The 15,450-nt window shown below is 39.4% G+C and overlaps 7 protein-coding genes across 10 annotated transcripts; 3 read left to right on the forward strand and 4 right to left on the reverse strand.

The window, feature by feature from the left end:
• Nucleotides 1-40: 40 nt before the first annotated feature.
• LOC132698413 (fibrinogen silencer-binding protein-like) lies at nt 41-1,257 on the reverse strand. The gene is made up of 2 exons (XM_060664454.1): nt 591-1,257; nt 41-532 (listed from the first exon to the last, which is right to left on the reverse strand). Exons 1-2 carry the CDS (start codon nt 999-1,001, stop codon nt 278-280), a joined length of 666 nt encoding a protein of 221 aa, XP_060520437.1. The 5' UTR covers nt 1,002-1,257; the 3' UTR covers nt 41-277.
• A 150-nt stretch (nt 1,258-1,407) lies between these two features.
• On the forward strand, nt 1,408-3,095 carry LOC132698412 (LETM1 domain-containing protein 1). 2 transcript variants are annotated; one of them, XM_060664452.1, is made up of 4 exons: nt 1,408-1,607; nt 1,662-2,334; nt 2,417-2,579; nt 2,634-3,095. In XM_060664452.1, the coding sequence occupies exons 1-4, from the start codon at nt 1,531-1,533 to the stop codon at nt 2,816-2,818; spliced, it is 1,098 nt and encodes a 365-aa protein (XP_060520435.1). In that variant the 5' UTR covers nt 1,408-1,530; the 3' UTR covers nt 2,819-3,095. The 2 variants fall into 2 exon arrangements, with proteins under 2 accessions (XP_060520435.1, XP_060520436.1); XM_060664453.1 differs by having other exon boundaries at nt 1,668-2,334.
• Nucleotides 3,096-3,152: 57 nt separating this feature from the next.
• Nucleotides 3,153-5,317, reverse strand: LOC132698411 (zinc finger CCCH domain-containing protein 3). The gene is made up of 5 exons (XM_060664451.1): nt 5,138-5,317; nt 4,243-5,083; nt 4,034-4,186; nt 3,789-3,984; nt 3,153-3,562 (listed from the first exon to the last, which is right to left on the reverse strand). The coding sequence occupies exons 1-5, from the start codon at nt 5,280-5,282 to the stop codon at nt 3,230-3,232; spliced, it is 1,668 nt and encodes a 555-aa protein (XP_060520434.1). The 5' UTR covers nt 5,283-5,317; the 3' UTR covers nt 3,153-3,229.
• A 213-nt stretch (nt 5,318-5,530) lies between these two features.
• LOC132698153 (large ribosomal subunit protein eL14) lies at nt 5,531-6,781 on the forward strand. The gene is made up of 4 exons (XM_060664066.1): nt 5,531-5,677; nt 5,878-5,979; nt 6,160-6,354; nt 6,535-6,781. The coding sequence occupies exons 1-4, from the start codon at nt 5,675-5,677 to the stop codon at nt 6,748-6,750; spliced, it is 516 nt and encodes a 171-aa protein (XP_060520049.1). The 5' UTR covers nt 5,531-5,674; the 3' UTR covers nt 6,751-6,781.
• A 142-nt stretch (nt 6,782-6,923) lies between these two features.
• On the reverse strand, nt 6,924-11,139 carry LOC132698152 (sodium/hydrogen exchanger 8). The gene is made up of 2 exons (XM_060664065.1): nt 9,104-11,139; nt 6,924-7,961 (listed from the first exon to the last, which is right to left on the reverse strand). The coding sequence occupies exons 1-2, from the start codon at nt 10,931-10,933 to the stop codon at nt 7,827-7,829; spliced, it is 1,965 nt and encodes a 654-aa protein (XP_060520048.1). The 5' UTR covers nt 10,934-11,139; the 3' UTR covers nt 6,924-7,826.
• A 599-nt stretch (nt 11,140-11,738) lies between these two features.
• LOC132698540 (serine/threonine-protein kinase VRK1-like) lies at nt 11,739-14,262 on the reverse strand. 3 transcript variants are annotated; one of them, XM_060664681.1, is made up of 6 exons: nt 14,112-14,262; nt 13,663-13,986; nt 12,760-13,598; nt 12,497-12,705; nt 12,201-12,449; nt 11,739-12,145 (listed from the first exon to the last, which is right to left on the reverse strand). In XM_060664681.1, the coding sequence occupies exons 2-6, from the start codon at nt 13,967-13,969 to the stop codon at nt 12,013-12,015; spliced, it is 1,737 nt and encodes a 578-aa protein (XP_060520664.1). In that variant the 5' UTR covers nt 13,970-13,986; nt 14,112-14,262; the 3' UTR covers nt 11,739-12,012. The 3 variants fall into 3 exon arrangements, with proteins under 3 accessions (XP_060520664.1, XP_060520666.1, XP_060520665.1); XM_060664683.1 differs by having other exon boundaries at nt 13,663-14,035; nt 14,112-14,220; XM_060664682.1 differs by lacking the exon at nt 14,112-14,262 and having other exon boundaries at nt 13,663-14,104.
• Nucleotides 14,263-14,639: 377 nt separating this feature from the next.
• Nucleotides 14,640-15,446, forward strand: LOC132698508 (B9 domain-containing protein 2-like). The gene is made up of 2 exons (XM_060664626.1): nt 14,640-14,922; nt 15,133-15,446. The coding sequence occupies exons 1-2, from the start codon at nt 14,706-14,708 to the stop codon at nt 15,444-15,446; spliced, it is 531 nt and encodes a 176-aa protein (XP_060520609.1). The 5' UTR covers nt 14,640-14,705.
• Nucleotides 15,447-15,450: the final 4 nt, after the last annotated feature.

A 15,450-nucleotide genomic window follows, 5' to 3' on the forward strand; every position in this document is an offset into this window, starting at 1 on the left:
CCAAAACCGGAACAAAATCATTTTAGTTAATCTTTTGCATTCTGCTTTATTTCATAATAGATAGAAACAATTTTAAATCATATGACAAAGTATGCTGATGGTTTCTCAAAAGCAAAATATGAAACAAAAAGTTTTGTACTTTCCCAATGAACATAAAAAATGATATTGTAAATGTGCAATTTGTTGGTCTTTTGCATAAAACAAAATTTTATTTGTAATTATTTCTTTATCACTCAAGTAAAAAAATGTAAACTTAACATTAAAATTGACCCAACCTTCAGACCGCTTCAGGATCCTTATGTTGCTTCAACTTCAATTCTTCATTCTGGATTTGCAGCTCCAGCAATGAAATTTTCAGCATGTGCTCTTTTTTAGCTGCCTCCATTTGGAATTCTGCCATTGCGATTTTTTTCTCCAACAATAAGATTTGCTTTTCCGCAAAAATTGAAACTTTGTCAGATTTAATCATTGCTAGGGGTTCGAGGTTTATTTGTTCCTCTGCCTCCGGAAGCATTTCTATTTGTGCCTTAGCCTAAAAACAATTTTTTTTTGGAGAACTGCTCTTAACAAAAAAAAATAAAAGGTTATACCTCTTCAAAATTTTCGTCGTCGCTAGTCTCGCAGTTCGAGAAGGTATTCATAAAATGGGATACAATATCTGACGGGTGTTCAAGTTCGTATATGGTCTCTCCTTTTACATTGTCCGAGGCCATTTCACGTTTGGCTTTGTAATTCACAATTTTTCTCCTATTTCTGTACCATGTACGCAAGGTGTCCGCGTTGCGATGAGTGTTATCTGGCGACAAAAAATTAAATTCCTCCGCAATTCGATGCCAGGCTTTATTTTTTTCTTGTGACCACAAAGAATCGGTTTTCTTATTTTCCAATACGTTTTTGTATTTACTGGCTAAATGGATTAACAAACTCTTTTCTTTCAATGAAAAATTACTCGAACGAACTCTCCTTTTCCCTTTTTGCATTTTATTACGAACGCCACTCATAGATTGCCGAATTGTTTTAATACCATGAAAATATTTCACATACTGTTACGCGAAATAATTCAAATTCTGCTGGTTCCAAAGTGGACGACGTTCGCACAGGCTGCTAACCTTGCTGATTACAAAATAACTTCAAACTCAAATATTCCAATTATTAAAACTCGGATTAAATAGTTTCTACAAATAAAATGGCTGAAAACTGAGATTAGAGTTGTCATAAATCAACGCCTTCAAAAACAAATTTGACAGATTGTCTAAGGTCGACGGAAACCTTTCGCGCACGGCGTAGACTACACATATAAATACTATTTTGTTAGTTGGTTGTTGGTTGTGACCTATCCTCTTCGAAGCAAGTTTTATGCGTTATTCTAATTTATGTATATTATTTATATTATTCTTCATGGTTTTGGTCTAATGGCCCAGAAGTATGGGAGGAAGGTGTCTGAGTCTAACGTAACCTGAAATAGAAAATATTTTAAAAATTTAATTCGAGAGTTTATAGAAAAGTGTATGACTGTCATATAAGTCGGAAATGTTGTTGCCGTTGGGCACGACAACCTGTAGATTAAATTTGAATCGTATTTTAACATTCAGTATATTCAAATCGAGGTACAGTGCGTTCTGGGTAATTGGATTTTAAGTTACCTTTATTTTAAATTCGAGTTTCAGGGTTTTGGAAGCAAGGTCCCTTAGTCAGAAGTCTGTTTATAAACGGGAGGAAGCTAAAAAGATTCGTTTTTATTTATTGACGCGTTTTATAGACTATTTAAAAAACTATGATAAAGTACTTGAGAAGAATTTTCCAACCACTATGCTTACATACAGGACATTCACGGATGGTATTAAAGATTTTATAGCCGACACCAGGGAATACTTCAAAATTGTCTTATTGCTGAATGCCTCCTCAGATAAATTTACAAAACTTCTAAGGCGAGACATAGAACTTTACCAGCAAATGCCCAAAGATATGATAAAAGTCGCCCCAACTCTACTAGTTTCCTCATTACCCTTTGCCTTATATGTTACTTTACCTATGATTTATTATTTTCCCAAGCAGCTACTGTCCTCTCACTTCTGGACTTTAAATCAAAAGTCAAAGTTCAAGACTGAGTACCTCGCAGAGAGACTCAAACACAACAGACCGATTTTGAGACATTTGCAGCTTCAGATTGGCTTCTTAAAAAGAGAAAAACTGCAGTCAATGTTTAAACCGTGGACAGAGGTTTTGGGTACTTTAGGTAGTGGAACACAGCCCACTGTGGAACAAATATTGACCTGCAAAGAGCTTTTTAGTGGTGAACCCTACCATCTGATGTATCTCAGCAGGAATCATGTAGTAGGTTTTCGATACGTAGGCCAATATCCATTTAAATTAAAAAGTTGTGCTTAAGAAAAAAATACCACCAACTCAATTTTAGAAACATCTTTTGAAGCTCCACGATTTGCATATGGGTTGGTTTAGGAGGACCAGGCTCTCAGATAGAGCTAACATTTTAATTGAAATGGACAGGGCCATAATGAGGGAAGGGGGTGTACACAATCTTCCCCAAGAAGCTCTCCGGAATTCTTGTTATATCAGAGGTGATTTAACATAATGCCCACAGTGAATCTGAATCATGTATTTGCCTCTTTCAGGACTCAATCCTTCTAACGTCAGCAGGGAACATTTAGTTAAATGGCTGACACAATGGATAAAAATATCTAGTCAAATAAACCAAGACAATCTCTCTTTACTTTTGCACTGCCCAGTTCTACTTGGGTACAATGAGCCATCCAACTGGATGCTTATTTATGAACCAAAGTTTAAGTCAACTTTGTGATTTGTTAATGTTACCAAAAAATAAAAAATATTTTTTTTAAAATATGGTTCCTGTTGTTTCTCTTGGAAGACAGTGACAGAATCTTGTATGTTTTGCTTTACTGTTGTCCTTCACATCTCTACAAAATTATTATTATTATGTGATGCAGACAAAAAAAGTATTTTTTCTCTTTTCATTATACTGTATCTTGGAGTAAAATATAAAAAATTGTATAGTTATCAGAGTTTTATCTCCGACTGACCAAGAGAGGTTGGTACATTTCACCTACTCCTGGGCTTGGACTTAATGACCAACACAGTTTTCAAACACAAAAAAAGAAACTCGAAATTATTGAAATACTTTTATTGATTCTAATAAAACTGGATCACAGTACAAATTGAATTTTAAACATCTGATGCCAAGAAATGTTCGTCACAATTCATCAAATGGAATAAATGAGGGCAGGGTACCCAACCGCGGTCTCGACCTCACGTCCAACGTCTCAAAAGTCTTAGTCTCGAATCCTTCCTGTTTTGAAATGTAATATCGAGCCTTTTCAGTGACATCGTTCCCCGGTTGTCTAACTACGCGTGCCGCACTATATTCATCGGGCTTTGTTCTCGGTTCCGAACAGTTCTTGGCAAATTTTTGCTTGTGCACCAAATAACGTCTTACCATTTTTCCGTGCGGATAGGGACACCTCTGTTTCAGACACTTACCGTGCTTCTCGTACTCAGGGCACAGGTACTGGTGTCGTTTGTGACACTAAAGATTATAGCTTTAGCTTTCATGTGGGATTTATGACATAAAATGGACCACTAGACAATTTAGTTTGGTACCAATAAATTGTTGGATGCCATTTTATCAGCCTGGCAACAAATGAATCGACAACTGTCAGTAAAAAACATGGTTTTAAAGTTATCATAATTTCACACTGCCAAGTTAAATTGCCGCAAGGTTCCATTACATAACAGTTCTGTGGTGATGTTACCTCTGCGGCTTTCTCGCAGAATCCTTCCAAGAAGTCTGGGCAAATGTCAGCCTTGGCACTTATCTTGACGTGAAGATAGGGGCACCTCTCCTTGGAACAGGAGCCTTCCAAATAATACTTGCAAGTAGGCATTTTCCCCGGCAACACCTTGTGAGATAAAAGGCACTTTTCCTTCAAGCAAGCTCCCTGTAAAAATCTAGAACAAAAACACATATTCTTTGCACAACAAACGAGACCGTCCTCACTTAGTGCACAAAGCTATTTGGTCAGGATCATGTTTTTTGCAACATCGGCCATTGTCTTTCCCTTTGCATATGCCATACTTTCGATAATAGGGACAGGGTATATTGCACTTTTTTAGTTTCCTAGAAGACTTGACCACTTTGGAGGTAGTTTTTCTATATAGAAAAGATGCAAATAACATAAGGAATCTATTAGTACCATTAAATTATACCTGATCAACTTGAACTTTTTCACTACAAAACTTTTTTCACCTAGGCTCGTCTTCTTGATGCCCACTGCTTTTTCCATTTGTTGTTGGGGTATACTGACCCTTCTTATAAATTTATACTTTGATTTTGATATACTTTTATTCATAGTTCTATGTTGACTTCTAAATGAATACAAGTTCTTTAAAGCGTGGGGATGCTTAGTAGCAACAACAGCTTCACTTTTTACGGGTCCCGTCTTAATATGAGTTTTCCTCGTGCGATAATCAAGTTTATACCTAGGCTTGTTTAAATTGGAACCTTTTCTTCCAGTATTTATTACACTTGTAGATCTAATAATTTTATACTTTGACTTTATGGAATTCCTTCTTGCAATAACAGGCGCCCTAATGAGTTTGGTTTTCGTGAGTAGCACTGTTTCTTTTGCTACATTTTCGCGCAACAGTCTTGTTCCCATATTCTGTGGTGTTTCTTTTTTTAAGAAAGTTTTAAAATTTGGATTAACATGGACTGCTCTTGATTTATTTAAAAATATTGGTGGTAAATCTGTATGTTGATTGCGAGACGTTGCGGCCATATTTGACACTGAAGAAGAATTTACTCCAGTGAAGTTGTACACATGGGGATTCAAATGAATTGCTGGCCTACTACTTCCTTGATTACTAGGGGAGCCAAATTGGGGATTGACGTAGACCTTTTTCATAAAATGGGGATTGACCAAGATTTGCTGAGGGGTAACTTCTTTAACATGATTCTGTTTTACATAAACAAATCTATTTGTGGTATTTCCAAACAAGGTTTGGGTCTGAACACAAGATGGTCCTTCGCCTAACAGCTTTTCGCAATCTGAAAGCAAAAAGCTTGTCTATAAGGATGGTTTATTCGCTCACATTTACTCACAATTGTTAAAATCCATGTTTCCTTTACAAATGTTACCATATGTGCCAATTTTTATTTTTTGCGACATTGACACAAACAAAGATAACAGAGCTTGGTTAACGTCATAACAGGGATCAAATTTTAGATATATTGTTGGAAGCGCCATTTTGCAATATGCGTTATCTATACAGAAATTTAAACGGCTGTACGATTTACATCGTTTTGCTTGTAATTAAATTTACCATCTTAGGTATGCCGTTTTTTTTTTCAAAAATAGAACCGCTTGCTCAAGGCTCAAGACCATAGAATACAAGTGGTCAATTTCGAAGAAGCCTATATACGTTTAATCAAGTAATGACTTGATTAATTTGTTTTAATTTTTAAAAACTCTAAAGCAATTCTCGATAAACTACTTAATATTTTTAAAAATCGATTATGCTTTCATATATAAAATAATAACATCGACAAAGCTTATATTTCATTTATGAAACTAGTTATTCAAACTGTCAATTTCACTTCCGTTTTACCAGGCGCAAGCCTTTTCGTGGATAACGAGAAATGGTAAGCAGTATAAAATGTTTGTTGGTTTTTTGTTTAAAAAACCGAGTGTTGAAATAGTGTTCGTTTATGTTAATTTCTTTGGGCAAGATAAATTAGATTAGAATTGTAATATTTTTATAGAATGTGTTACTTTTTAATCCATTGTATTCATTCAGAATGCACATGGTAAGGTTCATGTCTAAAGTTTTGTTGCATTTCAGCCTTTTCAAAGGTTCGTCGAAACAGGCCGCGTGGCCGTTATTGCGGACGGTCCATTTAAAGGACGGCTCGTTAGCATCGTGGACGTTATAGACCAAACCAGGGTAATGTAATTATTTTATTATTTTGTAGGTTATTTATAAAAGCTAACGTGATGATCCATTTTACGATAGGAATTGCCGGCTGATACATAACTGAAGCCAATTACGCGCTGAAACCTTTATAAACATAGTTATTTTGGTGATCACCAGCTAGAATTTTCCATTGAGGTTCTTATATTTTAGGTGTTAGTAGATGGCCCAGAGACAAATGTACCTAGAGGTCAAATTAGGTTAAGCCAGCTACACTTGACCAAATTTAGGATTAAGTTTCCATTTGCTGCATCAACTCGAGTTGTACGTAAAGCGTGGAAAGAAGGCAACATCCAGGAAAAATGGGAAAACTCTGTGTGGGCCAAAAAAGTTGCTGCTAAAGAAAAGGTAGTGATTTTTTTTTTGGTACTTTCAATCACTGGTCCATATTTTGTAAGTGATGAACCTGAAGTTGATAGGAATTGCCGACTGATACATAACTGAAGCTATTTTTGTTCTGACAAATTTTTATTTGATCTGTCTCATTCCTGTGTATTATTTATATTAAAAGATGGTGTTTTGTTCTAGAGGGTGGAACTGTCCGATTTTGATAGGTTCAAGCTGAGGAGGATGCGTTCTCGCAGAAATAAAATTCGTACAGCCACCTTCCTCGCTTTAAGGAAAGCTGCATCGAGAAATGGCACTTTGTATGGCAAGAAAAAAATGGCAAAGGGTGGGGATAAGCCTAAGCCATCTAAAAAAGCAAAGCCCGAGAAGAAAGTGGCCACACCCAAGAAAAAATAAAATAATTTTTAAATAAAGTTTATTACAAAGTTCCCTTATTTTTTTACCTTTGAAGCTTGATCATTATACTCTTCAAATAATTACAAACCATATTCTGGTTATCAGATACTGATTTAAAACAAAGTACGTTTTTGCCATCAATTAAATCTTTTACAAAATCAAAAATCAGTTCCCCGTTTTGGTAGGAGAAACAATGCCGGAAGTAAAAGTTTTCGACAGTGAAATAGTTTTATTCAATAATACTATTGCACAATTCGTATAGAATAATTTGACAGTTCAGTTAGACTGAATGTTTTGGACAACAAAGATGGAGTACAGTAAGCACAATCCTTCCAAAAAAATACATCCGTGCTTCCCACTTCCTGCGGAAATAAAACGAGTTCGAATGGTAAAAGCTTTGGCACCGGGTCAATGTTAAAACCTAATATTTCACACACATCAGGTCGGTTTACGCAACTGAGATACCAAACAACTATAAAACGTTAACACAGTATCACAAAAAATAAAATTGGGCTTAACATTATATACTCAATACGGAATTTTGATGTCTTGTGGTTCGTATACGAGTATAGTTAAAAATGATATATTAACTAGGCGGCCATGTTAATGGCATCATTATAACACAGACAAGTTTTGTGCGACTTTAATCACAAAAAATATTTTTAATTTTTTTATCACTAGTAAGTGTATGCCGGGATGAGTGGAGGTGGTAAGCGTGTTTACACGTCACATAGTGCTAGCCGCCAGTGACATTAATGATCAACAGTTTTGCGGGAGGTCCTTTTTTTTTTAAATAAAACAAAACAAAAAGCTTGATTTTTGACAGTATTGAATAAAAATTGGGCCGCGACTTTTCCTAACTTAATTGTTTTTACCCAAGGCAACATTTCTTTCCACCCTTCAAACATCACTCACAAAAATATCAACTTGCAGGCAATACATTAAAAAATCATAAGGCCGTCAAAGAAATTCCAGTGACAAGTAAACTGCTTAAATAATTTTTATTGCATTAGGGCTGGGAGATTGCAAATTTAAATCAAGCGAAGTTTTTCGGGGTTTTGAGAAACAGCTGCTGGTCAACGAACTATACTAGATATACTAGATCTACCGGTCGTCACGGCCTCTTCGTCTGATTGATCTGGGGATATCCTAATCGCTTGATACCACTGATTGGTTAAATCAGTCATCTGACTTTTGCAAACCTTTAGCTCCTGAAATAATAAAAAAAAAACAATGAATATCACACCAAACTGGCTGAAATTTTATTTTGAAAATATCATAAATTCTCTTTACAACTATAGGAAAAGTTACCTTAAATAATTTGCGTGTAATTCAACAAATTAAAAAAATGCTACACGAAAAGTTTACTAGTATTAGCATTCGACTGCAGCCAAAACCGAAACGCCTGATAAAAATTGGCACAGAAGAAACCGGCAAGACCTCCCAAAACGCAAGGGATAGGCCACACCTGATACGGCTTATTCCAATCCAGGGGTATAACGACGGCACCCGCCCACGCGCCAAATAATGTCAAACGCGTCAGCGTAAGAAACTTTTCTCGCAGTGGATTTTCCTCCAAACGAGTTAAAGACAAAAGTAACACGACCAGACTTTCGGCGCCCAAATGCAGACAGCACGGTAAAGCGGTCAAATTGGCGATTATCACGGAAAATATCAAGGTCTGTCGCTGTTTGGAAAAGAACGGGGCTCCTAACAGGATCGCAACAATGTGTATCAACAGGATGGTACACGCCAAAGTGAAAAGGCCTCTAAAAAGACTGTGCATTCGAAATTTTCTCGGATCTCCTTTCTTAACGCTTTTGCCGTGGTGGCGGTGGCGAACACACAGCGCAAACTTTATTACTTCGGCCAAGGACAAGATTGGGAGCGTGTAGGTTTCCTGACAGTCGATGTCGTACAGGGTACCGTTTAAATTTTCGAAAAACACCAACAAGGGTAGATAAACGCACGTTGCTAAATTGTTGATCGCCAACTGTTTGGTGTAAGCCGGATTATTCAGAGGCGAATATTCCATACTAGCAAAAAACTTGGAAAATTCCATAACCTCAAATAAAATTGCACAGAACAAATTACGATCGACTTAACCACAGAACCAAACTGTTCACAACGCAATAGAATTATTGTGATTCATTCGCCAGATACACAATTACGAATTTATTACCGTTGTAAAATATGTTTTGCACTTATATTAGGCATATTGCAATAATGCCATAAATAAGAAGATAAGGTTTTTCTTTTTATATATTTAAGGATAATGAAAGCTCTATGAATTATATTTGGAACTCGATTAATAAAATTTAAGCTAGGAAAACATGACTATTAATTGACTTACTTGCTGAGTAAATCTCCTAGTAAAGAAGGGTATAAAGTACTTGAGGTCGTACTTGGCGAAACCTTTTATCCTATCTGAAACAAAGGTGACCTCCATCTCACCCTCGGTAGTTTCAGAAAGATGCTCAGAGTCCAACGTTTGTCCCCACTCCCTGGTTTTGCTCAATGTAACTTCCCTGTCCTTTTTCTTCCTCTTCAATCGCCTGGACGGATTCTTAGTCGCCTGCATCAGCTTCAACAGGGGCATAGTAGATCCCCCAAAGATCAAGGTCGTAACCAAGACAATAATTAGGGTGGTGGTAATGATTACGTGACGCGTCTCGTCGCTGAAGTTCAAATGCAGCGAGAGGGCGTAGGAAATGGCGCCCCTCAGCCCGCTGAACCACATTATAAACATCATTTTTTTGGTGATTTGGTGTTCTCTAAACCTATTGACTAGTATCGCTAATGGGAATATATTACAAGCTCTGCCTATAAGACACAATATTATACTCCAAACTATTAAAGCAGGCTCCACCCTGTGCTTGAAGCTGAACAAGGCAAGGCCCAAGTAAGCAAACACGCACGTTTCGGCAATAAAGGCGAGTGTGCGTAGCGTCTGCTGCATGGTGATTTGAGTGACGGTGGACAGATTAAAGTGGGTATAATGAGACATCACAATACCGCAGAATAAGATAGCCATTATCCCAGACAAATGGATGCCTTCGGCTAAAACGTAGGGCGCGTATGTGAAAACCAACATCATGCCGAATTCCAAGGATGGGTTTTTGCGAAGGTCAACGTGTTTCAACAGGAGGGCGCTTACGAGGGCGAAAACTACCCCGATTCCAGCCGATGCGAAAAACATGAGGCAAAATCTCTGGATGCCTAATACTATCGCTTCTCCCGTGCTCATGAGCGGGTTGTTTGATTCCAAGGCGGCTGTGGTTAGAACTATGGCGATCGCGTCGTTGAGGATGCTCTCACCAAATACCAGCATGTTTAGAACAGGATCGACGTTTAAGGCGTGAAATATGGCAACGGTAGCGACAGGATCCACGGCTGATATTAGCGAGCCAAACGCAAAGGATTCGACGAAACTTAACCTGTACACGACTTCCGCCAAACCGAGAAAATAGATGCCGAACCCTATGACGAACGCGGATATGGTGGTGCCGAATATCGCAAACACTAAAATCGACCCGATGTTTTGGAAAAAGTTGCCCTTGTGTAGGTTATAACCCGACTCGAAAATTATCGGCGGCAATAAAATCAAGAAGAATGCGGTCGGAGAGAACGCCTCCTCTTTTCGCCAGTTGCTGATGTTTCTATTCGAAAGGGCGCTCATCGCGAACCCAATCAGAGCACCAAGGAAAACGATAACTATGCTTTCAGGGACATATTGGAAACCTGTTTGAAGCATGAGGTGGATAAGTAAGATTCCCAACGCCAGGACGCACAGAACAAAAAATATCGCCATCGAACTGTTGTGCTCGTCTTCTGCGGCCTCTTTGTCGGGCAGGACGGGATCCGCGGATTGTGTGGTTGATGTTGCGTTGACCTTTGTCGCGTTAGTATCGGGCTGAACAACACCGGCATCGGGTAGCTTAACGTCGACGTTCTTTAGCACTATCGATGGTGGAGTGGCTGCCGATGATGCGGACGGAACCGATGTCGTTAAGGTCAAAGTTTCGGAAACGTTGGTAGGTTTCGCTTTAAAGATCAGTGTAGGCGTGCCCTGCTGGGCAGGCGGCGCCGTTTGGGTCGCCACGCTCGCATTTTGCAGTGACGCAATATTCCAGAACAACAGAAAGCAAAATACCGTCAACGTTAGGCATTCTCGTGGCCCCATCTCGAACTAGTTTAGTTAACCCCGGGCGGTCGAAAACTTCATACTGTAGTTCATCGAAAACAATAATTATTCACTCACACACACTTGCACAAACAAATCGCGACGACGACGTAAAATACTATTTTAAATAACTTTTATTTGTTAATACGTACGTTTCGCATTGTCACTGGACATATCCATGAAGGACATTCGCCCGTTTTACCTAAAAAAAAATGCCACAGACAGCAAGGAATAAATTTCTTAATCTAATTATTAGGCAAATAGGCCACAGATATTCGCCCATAACAGACTAAAACCAATAAAGTGGGAAAGAATAAATAACGTTATAATGGATACTGAATATCGACCGTGACCAGTTTAGATAAATATTTTCGATTTTCATTCGAATCCTTCGTTCTGTAAAAAGATCAATTTTAAATCGAACTACGATGTTGGCATACGAAATTTAAATTATATTTTGACAAAGTAGAAGGAATTCTGTTATAACAATTCCGATTTTAGTTTAAATTAGAAAGAGCAAAAAAAAAATTAACTAACAGATAACACAAGTAAAAAAAACAGTACTTTGTTACACATTTATAAACATTTGTTAACCTCTTTGGAAGTGTATTTGAGAGGAAATCAACTGATCCAGCCATAATTAGCAGACACTTCAGTTGCTTGCTTACTTTCGACTTGACAACACTGTAATGATGAGATAGGTTTGCAGAAAAGAAACGATGGCCGGTGGTCCAAATTCATGACGGAATAACTGCGCAAGAGCGAAGCGGAAGCACTTCCATTAAATAAATTCTTGCAACGTAAAATAATTTCCATATATATATAGCATTAAATACAAAAATAAATCACAACACGATAATTACTTAATCTATTACAATATAGTAACAACAGAAACGAAATTGGGGGAATATATATTGCAATTTTTGAACTGTGGTTCCGCGAGCGGCGTTCTCGCGATCACATTGCTTAGATTTGTTCGCAAGGATGATCCTGTAGGAATACCACACCCTAATATAATTACGTCAGTCTTATCATTAACAAAAAAAAAAAAGCGACAAATTAATGGTAGGCCATGGACCCTATCGCGCCCTCCTCTTCCGACGCCTCCTGGGTTTTCTCTGTATCAATTGCAGCTCCGAATGTTCCACCATTTGTCTGTGCACCTTCATCATTTCTGCCGTATACCCGTCGATTCTATCGCATTCTGTTAACCTATAGGAGCCCCGAACGTACAACTCCAGACCATTAAAACCCTAACCTCACTTACTCGAAAAGTCCGTTATTTGGAGGGGACAAACCGCCCCTTTCGTAAGCCCTTTCGTAGACGTCTCTCATAGCGGGCGTCGGATTCATCGCTTCCAAATCTATTTCTAGAACCCCGGGACTCGGCTCCTCGGACACCGATTTCTTCTGAGCCGCCTGCTTTAGGATCGTCTCGGGATCGATGAGGATTCTAGACCAGTTCATCACCGTCATTTTGACGTATTTGTCTTTGATCTTCTTGCGTAATTTGGGCCTACAACAATTTGACATCCACCGCCACCATTTTATGTCAGGCCTTACCGTTGAAAAATTATATTCGAATCGAGGGGTACGCACGGACTTCGGAACAAGGCCGTGGCTATTTTCTCAGTACTTTTCGGTATGATCTTCTGCATCACAACAGTCGAATCTTCCGCCCCGTCAAAGTCCAAATTTAAATCGTCGCTGTACCCGCACTCCTTCAAGTTCCTCCTGAATAACGACCGGCAAAAGTTGTAGTTTGGGGTCTCCTGCAAAATGTCTGTTCTCATGCGAAGTGGCAGCCAACCAAAACCAAAACTAACCTCAAACTTAAGTTCATTTAGGTAGTTGAAGAAGCGGAGCAGACACCTCGGGTATACCTCGAAGCAATCGTCTAAAAAAGCCTGGACGTTTCCGAAACACCTGTCCTTCTTTTTTTCTACCACCTCTGGTTCATGTATGTTGTTCATCCAAGGCAGGCTTCCCGTCAACCAGTACAAAATATTGTACCCGAGCGACTCGAGGTCTGACCTCCGCGAAGTGACGCCCTTGTGAGCGTCCCTTGAGCAAAACAACAGTGTACCAGCATGGGCTTTGCGCTGATCGGAGCTAAACTCCTTATGACTCCCGTCACTTAACACATACTTGGAGGCGAGGCCATAATCCAACAAAAATACACGTTCACCTTTGTCTCTGCTCACTATAACAGTTTTATTCGAGTTTTCGTATTCATTTAAAATGTCATCCAGAAACGGAATATCATCTAGGTAATTCGGAATCACGTTTGTTCTTAACGTTCTGCCAGTAACCCTAACGGGGCTTTTTTGGATGTTTCTTAACTTTCGCGTCGGCATTTTCCTCGCAGTTGACACCGTCGACTTATGCTGTCCTTCACCGAGCATAATGTTGGATGCTTTTATGTCGGAATGCACATATCCATGACTGTGAATATATTCCAGTATGTCAACGATTTGTCTCGCAACAACCAATACTGTCTTTAAGTTAAACCGTTTCCTCTCTTGGAAAATCCTTTCTAAGTCCCTCGAGTATTTCGGAATGATGAGGAACCGGTACCTGTCACCGTCTTTAAAGTGGGAGCCTGACGCCACAAAATGGGGCATGCCTAAAAAATCCAAACCTCTCTCCATCTTCCATTTTCCTACTGCAACAAAAATACACAAGGATACTTTACGTGTGTCCCTCATGACTCGCCTCAAAGGACTTACTTTTTTCCAACTTGCAAAGTCGTAGGTAACAATTTATCTCCACGAATAACGGTCCATTGGAGTGTTTCTCAATCTTGGCCACAAAACGAGCTTTACCAGTCACGTCTCTCTTCCTGACGTTGTCCGAGACATCGTAGATTTCGCCGAAACCTCCTACCCCCACCGGCTTACCGAGCTTCCAGCGTTTGCCAATGTTGTCTTTAAGTATGTCGCCCTGTTTCAGTCCAATGTTGCCCGCGACGGTGCCAGAACTTTTCTTCACGGGTGGTGCATCCGAGTCACGACTCGCGTGAGGCCTCCTCGGCATTTTAACCGCATAGAAATCTGCAAGGACCCTTTGAAAATTTTCCGGAAACCGTAACCAAGGGGACCACTAGGAAGGCGGGTGACGGAGTGTGTTAGCAAAGTTTCCAATAACTGATGACGATATAAATGATTCTAGCACTTACTTACGTGGAGTTACTCGTTCAATCTGGCCAAAAAAAAACAGTAAAAAATTCACAAACCCAAAATGGCCGGAATCGTAAATACCGATCTTTCAGGTTTTAACACATTTAAAGCGCATGTGCGGTGACGCCGGGACCCCACTCGTAAGATGGACCCATTCGCGAAATCTGACGTCATTACGCCTAATGTGATATTAATATGTAATTAAGATTTTTTTAATATAATTCGTTTGAGAACATCATCATTTTCAACATTATCGGTATCAATATCCATATTCAATATTCATCTTTGTATCCGTATGTTCTCAGGCCCGTTAAATTTTATAGGCATTATTAATGTTTTATGTGAAACGTCCCGTGGACCTTCGGGCTTTCAAGTGTAATAAGATTAGTACATTCGCGATTTTAGTAATCAAGTACCATAATTTATATAATTGTATTTGTAAATGAATTGCAAATGTTAATGTGTACCGATAAAATTCAAATTACCGACCGCGAAGGGGGTGGGGAGAAGCGCAGCCGGTTGCTAGGCGACGTCAAATTAAACAAACTTTGGTTGACAACAAATTTTTTCGGCACAGTTCGTCGATAAAGTAAATGGCTGAAGTGCATGTTATTGGCCAAATCAGCGAAGCGAAAGATTTCCCCGAGGGTCATTTGTTCTGCAAATGGTATTTTCAGTACGGTAACAATTGGAAATTAATCTCTGGAAAAGCGAAAGGCCAGTCACAGGTGACTCACTCGCCGTTTGACGAGACCAAATCCACCTGGTCGTTTCCTATAGATATCCATTTTGCCACCGCTGGAATTCAAGGTAATTAATCTTTCCTTCTTCTGTTTAATAAGACGCTTCGCTGCCGACGGCTCGCGATACATATTGGCGTGGTAAATTTCGTAGCGACGTTCAATTTTTAACCGGAATTTTTTACATATCGTACAAATCACCGAATGAAAAACGTGTTAGACAAATTAGAATTGAGGGTTGTAAAGCCCAAAACCGCACACCATTTCTGATTGGTTACAGGTTGGCCGAAGATCTACATCGAAGTGTACCACCTCGACTGGTTGGGCAGGGCACACCTATTCGGCTACGGTTTGGTGACGGTCCCGTGCGGTCCGGGATCTCACTCGATCGACTGCTACACGTGGCGGCCTCTAGGCTCCGCCCGTGACCGTTTCGTGCGGTTCTTTTTGGGCGGCGGGCCTCAGCTGAGACACTCGGACTTAGTCTTTTCCCCCACCGAGCGCTACAAGTTGTCTACCGAAGCGATGGGCGTGGTCTCGTTCGATCTGAACGTCGTCCTGCGCAATTTTACCAACTACGGCGTTGAATATTGACTTT

The sequence above is a fragment of the Cylas formicarius genome, unplaced genomic scaffold (assembly GCF_029955315.1).
Source record: "Cylas formicarius isolate icCylForm1 unplaced genomic scaffold, icCylForm1.1 PGA_scaffold_2__14_contigs__length_35257938, whole genome shotgun sequence".
In the NCBI taxonomy this organism is placed as follows: domain Eukaryota; kingdom Metazoa; phylum Arthropoda; class Insecta; order Coleoptera; family Brentidae; genus Cylas; species Cylas formicarius.